Below are 14,910 nucleotides of genomic sequence, written 5' to 3'. Positions count from 1 at the left end.
TAATTAGTTTGAATATGTTTTTAGTCCAAAAATATATCATTAAATCACACAGTTTGTAGGCTACACGGGGAAAGTATTTTTAAGAATAGTTTATGAAATAGTTGAAATGAAACTTGCTTTATATATCCATTTGCAGAAGTATAACCTTTCAGTTTTATATGGTTTCAAATAATTGCTTTTGCTGTTAATTAAAAAAATCTGACATTCAAAACTCCACCGAAGTTGTTTGACTCTTAAATTTCCATATCTGCTGCCCATAAAATTTGGCAAATTAGTTTTGTTTTAAATGGAAAATCATAGGCCTATGGAGAACTACCAGATGTAGAAGCTTCAAGTTTAACATAATTGACATTATACATAAATTATATACAGACATTTAATTTCCATAAATTATTTTCATATATTTTCAGGAAATGGACCATCTGCCATTAGTTTATCTTTCTTGTTATCAGGAAACCGTCCATATTATAATGGAATTCCACATTCTAATGAAATTTTGACCAGGAAGTTAGAAGATATAAAAAATGGATTATCAATTGTTGATCAGGTAAATTTAAACTCCATCAATTACAGGATCAGACACGTGTTCCTAACATTCTGGGGCAGGTTAAGTAACTGGCTCTTGATTAATGGAATTTGAAGGAATTTGAAGTCATAATGGAAGCGCCACTTGTCAAACCAAAATCCCCCCCACCTTGTATTGCATACATGATCATTTTAATAAGAACTGACATTTATGTCTGTCCAAATTTACGCTTGTAAGAAATTATACCCAATATGATTAATCCATTCCATTCCAAATAGAGGGATTGGATGGCCGAATGGTTAGCACTGGGGCTGTATCGTAAGGTCTGTCATTGAGTCATCTGGCATGGTTTCGATTCCCCTGTTGTACGTGACAAGGAGTAGGGTCGCCTGTCCAACCTCGTGGGTTTTTTCCGGGTCCTCCAGTTTCCTCCCACTGCTAAAGACCCCTACGTGCAAACAAATTATTGAAATAAAATTGAACCGTATGTTAGTCCCGAAATTACCTAGTTTGTGTTGAGTGGATGTTAAACCCCATTTCTCTCTCTCTCCATTTCAAATAAAGAATTTGGCTTCTTATTTTATTGTAGTGTTAACACATAGTGCCATACCAATAAGTTCACAAATCAATATTATTGAATATTTGATTCTCAATCTGAACAAAACATAATGATTCAGTCCAATTATTGATTACTTTATTCAACTCGTATGTTTTTGCCATGGTGGATAACTATCAACAAAACATCAAGGTCTTCTTTATATAATATTAATAACAAGTCAATACAATAATATACTTTTTAAATTCATGTTTTTTCAGGATTTGGAATATTTATCAGAAGGTTTAGAGGGAAGGACTTCAAATCCTGTAGCATTACTTTTAGATGCTTTGCAACATCCAGATGCAGATCTAGGAGCAGATAACCCATCATTATTAGATTGGAAAAAAGTGGAAAATGTGGCAATACCTCATGTTGTATTGGGTAAAACAAAGCCCGGAGGTTCATGGCAGGTAAATTCAAGTTTTATTTTGAAATTAAGGTCGACCACAAACAAAATTATGTCTACTGTCTTAACCATCGTAAATTTTATTAAACAGATTTCTTCGATTGTGAACTGTAGTTATTATAAACTTATATCTGTGTTCCAAATCAACTCCCGTCAAATGAAACCCATTGCACAATAAAATATTCCAACCAATAAGGAAGTTCTCTCTTGAAAAATTTGACTATTTTCTTGTGATTTCATCACGCGTTGGGCGAAACCAGCAAAGTTATTGCTGGGGTGGTTTATCTTTGACAGACCCACGCGTTGAAATCAAAACAAAACAAAGCTCGATCCATTTCAATCGTTCTGAGTTTGGGCAACGAAAAATATCAAATTAAGGCAATTACATAGACTTGTATTGAAACCATTGCACAGATACTCGTAAAAATTAAGTCATATATAACCCAAAACTTTCCTATCTTCTTTATATTATATACAATTTAACAAGCAACATGAAGTTCGCATCCAGCGTTTCGGAGTGTATTGTCAATTTGATAGCATTCTTTCAATTCAGTAATAATCATTTCAATAAAATCTATAAGCGTGTTGCGGCAGCCCTGACAGTGCCCATTGGGTGCGTTCATAATGCAAAGATGCCTGTAAGACCTCGTAAGAAGCGCAGCATTACTTCCAGATTCAACAGTTTTGACTGTAGTATGATACGGGAAACTATCCAGTCTGTATTTCTTGCAATATTTATGTAGTTTGTCTTGTGCACAGGTTTATCTTGTCGGGTTTCTTTTTCATGTAGTGATGTCCTCCTGCACTTACTATTAAAGGAGCTAAACCTTTCCATAACATTTAAAATTAAACACGATTTATAATTCACAATTGTGTCCACTTTATTCATGTTGTTATCTTAACATGAAAATATGCGATTCTACTATCCAACAGCTAAGACACAATGGAAATTTTATAATCACTACACGAGGTGTGTATTTTAAAATCTGTTTCAGTTACTTCCATATCTATTTGAAATATATGTAATTTTAGATAATTCTTTTTTTGAAAGTTTGAATTGAAAGGGCGCATTATAGAAATAAGATATAAACTCGAATGATTCAACACTTTTTATGGTTTCATTTTATGAACACGACTGTGTAAGCTATTATAATTTCTCAAACTCACCTGCAAAGAGTATTAAAAGAAATTGGGTTTAAGTTATATAATGCTCATGGTAAAAGATTTGTCATTGTTTTTGTGCCGCATGTGAAAATTCTCCCATCCAAGACTCTAATAAAAATATTTCAAATGGGGAAAGCTATAAAATTTGCAGAGATTTTACGAGATTGTAAAAATCGGTAACAAAGTAAAGAAATATGGACAGTTATGTGTGTGAAGGCTCAAACTCAATACCGAGCCGAGACTTATACATATTTTTTTAAAACTTGAATTGTCGTAAAAGACCGAAAACAGTTTAGATGTAGTATGCTGTCATCCCTTTATACGAAATCATGTCTCCCGAAAAGTGACATAGTCGGCTTCCATATTGGTATTGCTCGAATTTAAATGTGGGCGTAAAAAAAGAAAAATTCATGCACCTGTTTCGTAACGTGTTTTAAAAACTCTGCATTGGATTTTATTACATTAAACTTAAGACATTAATTTTATTTCTTGCACAGTCTGAGCAGAACAATAGGACGTTAATCTCCATTTTATTTCATTTCATAACATCTGAGACTAATTTTAGCCTGTATTAAAACTTTTTATCTTTTTGTCAAGTTCTCAATTTGAAGCCTTTTGTTTAACTCTGCTTTATTAATTTACAAAAAGTAAATTAAATGATGTATGAGTATAAGAAAGGATACATGTATAGTAGAAAGTAAAATATAAAATGAAACTACATGCAGCAATAAAAGTGTTTGTCTGGTGCAGGCTGACTGCTCACACCTGTTGATCATAAATTATGGAAATGTTCAAAGATTGGCCTCATTAATATCAGAGAATGAACTTATGCATAAAAATAAAACTATCATATTTAGATATATACTCTTCAAAAAAAAGTAGGGGATATTCAGAAATAATACAAAACTGTGGAAATGCACCGCTGTTTTTATTAGAGGTAACCAGTGTATGTTAATAACAGGCCAATTGCCTACACATGAACATAAACAGTTCATATGGGCAGCTTATCTGACGGCCCCATTTCACTCACAAAGAGATACACTGTCTTGTGGACCCTCTAGAAGTCACAATTTGGATTCAATTTTAAAAACCGTCTAAATACATCACCGTTACACCTCAATGAAGTTTGACCTCAAATTTCATAAAAATCTGACCGAAACTGCTGGACAAAATTGCCGCTTCTTGTACGCAATTAAGCTAAAAGTATGTAATAGTAAGGTTGTGGACACTCTAGAAGTCACAATTTTTATACGCCCACATTGAAATGTGGTTGTTTATTGTCTTCACCACCGTCCGCCTGTTGGTCGGTCCGGCATCCACAATTGCTTGTGGACGCTGTAGAGCCAGCCTAAAGTTAATATCCGATTGACTTTAAATTTATACACAGTGTTTAAGGTCATGAGATGAAGAATCCTATTGATTTTCAATTAATTCTAATAATTATTGCCAGAGTTATGGTCCTTGATCTCTTTGAATAGTCTTTGTAGAAGCACTGGAGGCTACAGTTAATATTCGATTGACTTTAAATTTATACACAGTGTTTAAACTTCATTAGGTGAATGTCTTGACTGAGTTAAATGATTAACATTTCCTCCTAAAGCTAAGCAGAGCTAATCAATTTCATTGGTCGATGCTTTGGGACAAGATAATCTTGATTCTATCTGATAGAGAGTGATGAAACTTAGTGTATAGTTTGATTGCTCGATACTGTTGAAAAAAAAAATAAATGTGCGATTAATTAATGTGTGTCATCTATTTATTTTGGGATTTCGGCGGGGGACATCAGCCTCACTGTTGGCTTGTTGAACCTTGTAAACACTCTAACGACAAAAGTTATCATCCGTTTTGTATGGAATTTGTTTGCATCATTTAAATAAGTGAAACAAAGAATGCTATGGAATTTCAGCAATTTCCGTTAATTACGCCTAGAGTTATGGCCCTTGTTTCAACAAATGTTATCATCCAATCTGTATGAAATGTATACAGATCAGTTAAATTACTGACACGAAGACTCTTATTGAATTTCAGCAATTTCCAATAATTATTCTTGAGTTAACGCCCTTGTTTAACTTTGTCTAACCTTGTGAACATTCAAATGATGCAGGTTTTTATCTGGACTGTCTGAAATTTATATGCATCGTTTAAATTAGTGAAACAAAAAATCCTATTGAACTTCAGCAATTTCAAATAATTACTTGTAGAGTTATAGCCCTTGTTTCACCTTGTTGATCCTTGTGAACACTCGAATGATGAAAACTATCATCCAATCTGTGTGGAATAAGCCTATAGAATTTCAGCAATTTTTGTCAATTACAACTAAATTTATGGCCCTTGTGAACTTGTGAACGTTCGAATGACAAAAGTTATAAACCGATCTATATGAAATTTATATGCATTATTTGAATTATAACACAACACAGTTCTAATTTTTGTAATTTGTATGCTTGATAACGATCAGTGAATTCTCGTCGAAACGTCGTGTGTATATAATATAGTGATTGTTATTCATAGAACTGTGTTGTGTTATATTATGTTCAATCGCTAATTGCCATTCAAAGATTATTATTTGAATTAGTAAAACAAAAAAGCCTGTCGAATTTCAATAAGTTCTGTAAATTACTTCCAGAGTTAAGGCCCTTGTTTCTGTTTGTAGAACCTTGTTTTGTGAACCCTCAAATGACGAAAATTACAATCTGATCTGTATGAAATTATCTTGTAAATAAATGCCCCCAATTATTTACAAAAAAATAAATATGTGACAACCCTTGTCAACCGCTCCCATGATTTAGCTGCTATGGGCATATGTTTCATTGTCTGGCAACCTATCTTGACTATTAAAGTTTGTGAAATCTCTTGAACTCATTCTCTTGTAAAGCTTAGCACACAGTTCAAAATAGATGACTTTCTTTGTAATGTGGGATTTGTCAACAAATTGCTGCTGGTGGGTATAAAGGGGACCTTTTAGACATCACTGTCTGTTTCAAACTGGCGGCAGTTGTTTAGATAGTTATAATAAGGATTATTATTAAGATTCAGAATTTCCCTTCAATTTTATCAATTTCATACACAGTTATTGCTCTTTATCCAAATATACTCCATGTTTGGCATATATTTTTTGCCTGACAATATTATGTTTGTATTTATGGGACTATTGTAGATATTTTTGTTTTATTTTAAATAGAGAATGGATGGAAGTATGCAGACACTCAGTTTAAATTCTTGGATGGAATTACCAACGGTCCCATTTAGAGAATGGTTAGCGAAGAAAAAAATGTAATTATATAATTTGGTTGACTTAATGAACTTTTTATCCCCTTAAACAAATGTATTTTATATTCAACGATATATCATAAATAAAATACTGTGTCGTTCAATTCACATTATTATTAAAAGATCAAGCACTAATCTACTTAGACTAGATCTTTTGAAATGGCATGCATTGAGCTCAAGCAAGTATAATAACAAATGTGTAGAGCATTTGTGAGATCTGAGTACTTGCATTTGTGGTATACTGATTTCTAATCCGTATGAGGGAAACAGTAGTAGTGCAGTGAATTCAAGTTGAAACGCTGCTGGATAAAAAATAAAGTAGCAATTATCCTGTAAAAAGTCTACGCTTTATAGATTTTATTTGAAACCTCTTTTTCATTTCAGGTCTACAATGGCAGCTAATACTAGTAATCGTGCAACAATAGCTGATGTTAAGGATTATTATTTAGATTTTGTTCAGCAAAAGGGGTTGGTTCGAAATTTCTATGACTATCACACTGTGACATCTGTTCAGAAGGTTTTTCAGTTAAAGAGTTGTATTGACGGGGAAAGTGGAGAAGTTGAACCATGCTGTCAGAATGTTAAACAAAATCACAGTTACTTGTGGGAAGTTCGTGGTTATCATTTGGTTTCTGGCAACGATGATATGGAAAATGGCAATATTATTCGTGAAGAGTTCTGCTTTGTGGCTCCATGTGTTGTGCTGGCTAACGGTACATATGACATTCCAAATAAACTTGGTGTAGAAGGGGAAAATTTACCCAATGTTATTCATTCGCTCTCGGCCTTCGAAAAAGTCATTAAAAATAACAATCTTTCATCTACTTCAGATCCTATTTTAGTTGTTGGAGCTGGTTTGAGTGCGGCAGATGCCATCTTAATGGCAACCCAAAAAGGAATTCCTGTGGTTCATTCCTTCCGATGTAGTGCAAATGATCCATCACTCATATTTCGTAAATTACCAGCAGTCATGTACCCTGAATATCACAGAATTCATTCGTTTATGAAAGGCAAACAAAAATGTGAACTTTATAAACCGTACGCTAAACATAAGGTGGTGGAAATAATGGAAGAAAATACAGTTCTTATCCAGGCTTTGGGATCAGATACCATTACATCTGTCAATGTTTCCTACACAGTCATCATGATCGGATCAAGATCTGATTTGTCCTTCTTGCCAAATGAGGGCAGAAATTTAGGTGTTGTACCAAAATGGCCAATTGACAGTAAACATAATCCGTTTGATATTAATGTGTATAGCTATCAGTCAAACTACGAACCAGGACTGTATGCTATGGGACCTTTAGTTGGTGATAATTTTGTGAGGTTTGGTATTGGTGGGGCTCTAGGAATAGTCAACCATATGTTGGCACGTCAGAAAGAATGATTTATATATAGTTGATCTCAGGTTATTTTTTTATAGAATATTATTTGTTACCTACAGTTATATATATACTATGTCAATTTATGATTTAGTGGTTTTATTTGACACTGTGTGCTCATAGTAATAGCTCTTTTAATTTTTCCTATAGAGTAATTGTATGTACCGGTATTTGTATATAATAAGCCAGTAATCTCCCTTTAGGGCTTGTCTTTTTGGATGTTTGGAGATATTAAGAGTGTGTGCCTTATACTAACCAGACTTTTATAATGTATTTTGTTATATGCTTACAAATTGCATACAGTATAAAAGAGTTTATTTATACATGTAAGGTTTCAAGTATAGTGTATTCCTGTATTAAATGGGTTTAGACAGGACTTATTAATTATCAGGATTATATCTATATTACTAGTCAAGTTAATTAATGATATATATAGTAAGAAATATTACAAAAGGATCATGTGCACATATAATTGAGTTTTGTTGTCCTCGCCTTTCGAATAAAGCAGGGGACTATTAAAATGGGTGTGTCCATTTGTCTGTCTGTCCGTTGCACTGTTTGGTACACCAGAACTCTCCTTTTAATTGAGCTATAATGATCACTCTTGGTATAGGTGTTTGTTAGGTGAATGCCTTGATGGAGTTCAAAGATGAGCATTTTCTGCTTAGGGTAAGCAGAGATAAGCAATTTGATTGGTTGATGCTTTGGGACACGATAACTTTAGTTCGAAGTAAGTGACAGTGATGAAAGCTGGTGTATAGTTTCATTACATCTGACATCAATACCTTGACTAAATTCGATAATGAGCATTTTCTGCTGTGGGTAAACAGAGCAATAAGCCATTTGATTGATCGAAACTTTAGATTTTATAATACAATAACTCTCCTTCTAATTAGGTGGAATGTTCAAACTTGGTGTGGGTGTTCATTAGGTGAATGCCTTGATGAAGTGAGAAGATGAGCATTTTCTATTTAGGGACACGATAACATTAGTTCTAATTAAGTGAGAGTGATAAAACTTGGTGTATAGTTTCGTCACATCAATACCTTGACTAAGTTTGATAATGAGCATTTTCTGCTCAGGGTAAGCAGAGCGATAAGCAATTTGATTGATTGAGACATTGAAGATCGACATCTTTGATTCTAATTGAGTGATGGTGAAACTTTGTGTATAGTTTCATTACATCAATACCTTACCTAACAAAGTTTGATGTTGAGTGTTTTCTGCTTAGGCAAAGTAGAATGTTCGAACTTGGTATAGGTGTCTTATTAGGTGCATGCCTTGACAGAGTTTGATCATGCACATTTTCTACTTAGGGTAAGCAGAGATAAGCAATTTGATTGGTTGAGACCATGGAACACGATAAATTTGGTTCTAATTGGGTGAGAGCGATGAAACTCCAAGTATAGATTGATTATATCAATACCTTGACTAAGTCCGATGATGAGAATTTTCTGCTTGGGCTAAATAGCAATAAGCAATTTGATTGGTCAAGATTTTTGAACTCTGCTTCTAATTGAGGTAGAATGTTTAAACTTGTAGATATTCATTAGGTGAATGTCTGGACTGAGTTCAATGATTAACATTTTCCACTAAAGCTATAAGCAGAGCTAGGCAATTTCATTGGGACAAGATAACTTTGATTGTAACTGATGGAAAGAGATGAAACTTAGTGTATAGTTCAACTACCAGGTACTTCAATACCTTGACCGAGTTTGAACGTGAACATTTTATGCTTAGACTAATTATAAATAATCAGTTTGATTGCTTAATACTTTTGAAAAAGATAAATGTGCAATTAATTAATGTGTCATCTATTTATTTTAGGATTTCGGCGGGGGACATCAGCCTCACTGTTGGCTTGTTATACATGTAATGACGTAAGGTCCTGGTATATACCAGTAGTGTACCTTGTGCACACAATAATATGCATTTTAATATACATGTGCATTATAGAAATTAATATTCAAGACAATACCATTTTTTGACTCCAAATATTGTGCAACCGTTCCTGGTATATATACTTGTAAACTAGTCCCTTGTAAATTAGTTTATTGTCTAAATGCATATTATATAGTTTTTTGCACTATAGCATTGTAATTCTTTTGTATACATATGTAAAGAGTTAAATAGCTGTACATTTCTCCAGAAAATATTCCAAGTTAATCAAATACAACATTTTAGAAATGGGTTATTTATAGAGAAACAAACCCGGTGCTTCAGAAATATCTCAGTTGAAATTAATATTTAATGTTATAACAAACAAATAATCACATCCAAGGACAAGAAAAGTATCAGTGCATTTAAAGAATGGACCGACTTCTGAGATGCATAATTTTTCAGACTATCATAAATAAGATAACTTTTCATTTGACGTCTGTTTTGGCATGTCCTGTTTGGAAAAAACTGAACAAATGCTACTCTATACATTGACATTACATGTATATATTTGTTATGTCTTGCATAATTTGGATGTGAAGCAAGATTTGTATAATTGTTTATAATTATTTAAATATACAGTAGTTGTGTTAACCCTAATAACATTAATAAAATTTATTAAAAGGGAATAATTTATGCCTGCAAATATGATGTTACTTAAGCATAACCTATTTCTGGGTGTCTTATAGTACATTAGCTTGTGTTTTATATCCATTTCTTCATTTACCTGATCTTACATTACCCTTGGTTACACAGATATAGGTTTATCATGTATAACATGTGATATACATGTACTGTGATAGCTACTACATGTAAATATATAATCAAGTTATATTGATTCTCTTAGATAACTTTCGCAGTTTCCACCAGATGACAATAAGTTTTATATAAATCTTTGTTATTCCTGCTTATATCACATATGATATAAGATATTTATATAGGGGAAGGATGATAACAAGTTTTTGTTAGCCATTTATTAATTAAAGACAATATCTCTTTAAACCCATATAAGCTGCTGTACATGTACTTGAATAAACTGATTACAGAGGGAGTGTGCTAAGAATAAGTAGAATAGATTTATGTATGCAATTCTTTAAATATGGACTAATGTTTTTGACCTTTTTGTGATTAACATAATTAATATATTTATATACATGTAAAACTACTTGTTAAACTGATCTAATTATGTCTCGAAACTTAAAAATTAGGACTATAACCCGAAAGTAAAACCCTGGACTAACTAAAGCATATATTAATCATGTCATAATTGTTTAATATTAATATTAAGTTATGTATTAATAATTGTTAACATTATATTATGTTAAGTCTATGATTTTTATTTTTATATAATGCATTTTGTATTCTGGTTTAATAATAATTATTGTACATTTATTTAAACATTTTTTGCTTTTCATATATTCAGAGACACTATAAGATAATGTGTATCCTCTATTTTAGTCTTTCTTTACTTGCTCATTCTTCAAGAATTCCTTCTATTTAATTTTACTTATTTATACTAATTATTACAGTCATTCTATTTAAGAACTTTGCATTTACTGAGATGAAATCATGTAGAAATGCAGTGGAACCTCAAAATAGCATAGTTTTCTGTAAGGTACCAGTATAGTTCAGTGTTAGACAGGATTCAGACAGTTACCTAACTTTATTATAATAAGTCCTTATGTTTGATATAGAAGGGTGGCTATAACACCAGTTTTTATATCCCCATATATTCATGTTGACGTATATTGCTGTCGCCCCTGTTCGTTCGGACGTTTATCCACAATTTGTTTGTAGACACTCTATATATATAGGTAACAATTTTTATCCGATTTTGCCGAAACTTGAAATATAGGTTTATATCCCAAAGATCTCGGTTCCTTTCCAAATTGGCATGTATCGGACCTTAACTTCATGGATTATAGCCCCTAATTGTACGAAAAATCACATTCTTAGCTTGTGGACACTTTAGAGGTAACATTGCAAGTTTCATCGAAATTGGATAAAAATTGTATGTTTATAACCCAAAGATTTCAGTTCCTTTTGATATTTGCGCATATCGGACTGTAACTTCCTGGATTGTGGTCCCTGATTGTACGAAAAATCAAAATTGGCAATAAGAAGATTGTGGATCCTACTCTATTTTTGGCTGATTTGGATGGAACATAAAATATATGTTTGTATCCCAAAGATCTCAGTTCAGGCATTTCAGACCATAACTTCCTGGATTATGGCCCCTGATTGTACGAAAAATAGCTTCTCTTTTTGTCCTTGTTCGCTGTCCATCTCTTGCAAAATCTGGGTGTATCTTGCATGGCAACCGCTTTTTTAGTAAAGCTCTAGTGTACTAGTGTTAAGTTTTTGTGTTGCTGTGGCAATAGATATGTAAACTAGAGAATACCATTAACTTTGCATAATGTATTCCATCTTTAATAGTTACAGAAAGAGAGTGAGTGCATTTTATTATAAATGCTGCAAATTGTTCACAGATAAACATTAATTTTATATCACATTTTGCTATTGGATTTAGACTTTACCTTATCTATGTTACTGTTAATGTCCTTGTATTGACATTTATTTTACACAAAGGAAGACATTCTATACATAAATCAGTATGGATACATCAGTGTCTCTAACTAAAGGGGGGGGGGGGGGGGTGGATGGCCGAATTGTTAGCATGTGCGCGCTGTATCATACGGTCTGTCATTGAGTCAACTGGCAGGGTTTCGATTCCCCGGTTGTACGTGACAAGGAGTAGGGTCGCCTGTCCAACCTTGTGGGTTTTCTCCGGGTCCTCCGGTTTCCTCCCACTGCTAAAGACCCCTTACGCGCAAGCAAATTATTGAAATAAAAATTAAACCATATGTTGGTCCCGAAATGACCTAGTTTGTGTTGAGTGGACGTTAAACCCCATTTCTCTCTCTCTAACTAAAGTCTGGATGTCAGTGGATAAATAAAGAGTCATTTAAATTTTATTCCTTCAAAATTATTAAAAAGTTGTCTTTTTAAAGATATATTTCCTCAACAGTCTTTATTGATTTGAAAACAGATCCAAACTACCTGGGAAAATATATTTCTTATCAAGTGAAACATTTTGACAATCTACAAATTTTTAGATAGACACCAGTTTGTAGTTTACTAATTCAAGAGGATGAATGGCCAAATATCAGTCATCCACTGATTAAGATATTAGTGACAGTGACTCCCTGTTTGGTAATCAGCATGTTTTAGTTATTGCAGACTTTTTATGCAAGTGGAAATTTACTTCATGATGTCGTTATACTTTCTCATAAAAATAAGACTAAGGGGTCGAATAGATGACCTAAATATGCTAGAGGGAACATATCTTTAATTTTGTTGTATTTTTAAATAATTTTATAAAATGGTTACAATGTGCTACTTATAAATATTTTTATTCTATAGAATTTCTATCCAACTCTGTGATTTACTTACAAATCTAATTGATATTTACAAAGCATTTAATAAATATCTTTCCACAACTTACAAGTTTGATTTATTTATCTGGATCCAGTAAAATACAGTACTTCCATTACTGTCGTGTCAGAGGTGCTAAAATGATTTTAAAGTTGTGCGGTAAAACTGAAATGCCTAATGCCAAGCAGGTAAAAATATTAAGAAATGATATACCGGGGATTCTAAAATATAGTCGGGAAGGGAAAGTTGCGGATTATGAATATTGATAGGGATCGATGACCCAAATGCATGAAGCCATGAAAAAAGTCCATTTAAATGATTTTCAAGTTGTGGAGAAAACTGGAATGTCTAATGCCAATCAGGTAAACCTTTTAAGAAACATGTGCCGTGGATTCTAAAATATAGCCGCATTAAGCGGCTGTTTAAACCTAAGCTTCTAACGCGTTCACAGGGTTTTCGGCAAAAATGGAGGGGACCGGGAACGATTGCGGGTTATGAATATCGACAGGGATCGATGACCCCAATTCCTGAAGCCCTATATGAAAAAGGTCCATTAATAACTATACAATCATTCTCACATTCTGAGGTATTTTTTTAGACAGAACTCCGGAACGTAGATTCGAAAACCGCTGAATACCTCAATTCTTCCTACCAAATTTGAAAACGTGGGTTAAAAACTACAGCCTCGATAGTGTTTACAAGATTTTCGCCAAAGGTAGCTCCGAAATGGAAAGTCACACTACACTGAATACAAATGAAATGAAATGAGGGTTTAACGTTCTATTGTTCTGCTCCGACTGGGCTAAAGAAGACGGGACATTGAATATCGTTAGAGTTTGTCCTCTCATGGCCATAATACTTTACACCAAATGTGAAAACTAAAATTTGTCAAAAATAGTATTTTATATATCGCGTTCACAAGGTTTTCGACAAAGGGGAGATAACACTGAAAAGGAGAGTCGCAGAACGCTGAATATCGATAGGCTTCGTCCTCTTATGACCCCAATGCTTAAAACCAGGTTTGAAAAAAAATCAGTCTTAAATATAATTTAAAGATTTATTAAATGTAGACTTAATCATGTTTTGTTGAAAACTGACCGAGTTGTCCATAACAGACTAAATACTTGTATTATTAATTCATGTACAGTTATTGTCCTTGATCATTTTGTAGTATCTTGTAAATGCAGTAACGACAAAATGGTCATCCGATATTGAAATTTATGTGAATTGTACAGATTAGTGCAATAGGCCTACAGCCAATTCAATTTCAACAATTTCTATTAATTACAGCTTGATTTATGGCCCTTGTTCATGTCGTAACATCGTCTGAATGATCCAGTGACATAAGTTTACGTCGGATCTGATTGCCATTTAAATGATTTGTTTAATTTAGTAAAACAAATTAACTTAAATTAATTCTTGGGTTATGGCGCTTGTTCACTTCATAAAATCTTGTGGACACTCTTGAAATAAAAGTCATGGACTGAAATTTATGTACGTTATTTAAATAGGTGTAACCAAGAATACTATTGATTTTCAAGGATTGGCTTGCAATACTTCAAGAGTTATGACACTTATACCCTGCAACAAAATTATATGTATTGTCTAAATTCGTTCAAAAAGTACTCATTTTGCAAAACTTTGCGAACTCCCCAAAGACGAATTCATCTTTGTTTCAATTATTGCGACGATTACTATTTCAAACCATTACCCCTGATTACGTCACTGAATTTTGTCAACGTGCCATTGATATTATAAGCCATAACAATTTTTCTTTGTATGTAAGATAAAGAAAGTACAGAGAATTTGCCCGGTCTACTAACAACTCATTAAAAGTTTCTGGTTCAGATATATTTGAAGACAGTCACCAATAAATGTGGAATGGTTTATTTCAATGACCTTGCAGATCGGACGAAAAACACCAGTTTTGTAGCAAATAAAGTGTGGCATAATCTACCCCAGATGAAAAATACATTAACAACCGCCATTATGTCTATTCGTTGTTCTATTTATATTAAAAATACGTACCAGTATTTAAAGAGATCTGATGGTCGTCGTGACTTGCTCAAATTTTATAATTAAGATAATTTAGATAGGGCACGCATATCTATAAGATGTACACATTTCGAATAAGTCGACAAATCCCATAATAAAAATTTATTACAATGTGCAAGGGTGCATTCGTTTTCAT

The 14,910-nt window shown here is 33.1% G+C and overlaps 1 protein-coding gene across 3 annotated transcripts in view; it reads left to right on the top strand.

Annotated features, from left to right (window-relative positions):
- LOC126815700 (oxidative stress-induced growth inhibitor 1) overlaps positions 1-12,784 on the top strand; it is a 29,302-nt gene extending 16,518 nt beyond the window's left edge. For all 3 annotated transcript variants that reach the window (XM_050541580.2, XM_050541581.2, XM_050541582.2), the window contains exons 3-6: positions 411-547; positions 1,343-1,534; positions 5,876-5,967; positions 6,349-12,784. In XM_050541580.2, the coding sequence (XP_050397537.1) occupies positions 411-547; positions 1,343-1,534; positions 5,876-5,967; positions 6,349-7,351 (1,424 nt within the window). In that variant the 3' untranslated portion in view covers positions 7,352-12,784. The remainder of the gene's footprint in view (positions 1-410; positions 548-1,342; positions 1,535-5,875; positions 5,968-6,348) is intronic.
- The last annotated feature ends 2,126 nt before the right edge of the window (positions 12,785-14,910 follow it).

Source organism: Patella vulgata, chromosome 3, assembly GCF_932274485.2.
Source record: "Patella vulgata chromosome 3, xgPatVulg1.2, whole genome shotgun sequence".
NCBI classification, from domain to species: Eukaryota; Metazoa; Mollusca; class Gastropoda; family Patellidae; genus Patella; species Patella vulgata.
The sequence above is the reverse complement of the archived record's forward strand: the minus strand, read 5'-3'. Positions and strand labels throughout refer to the sequence as shown.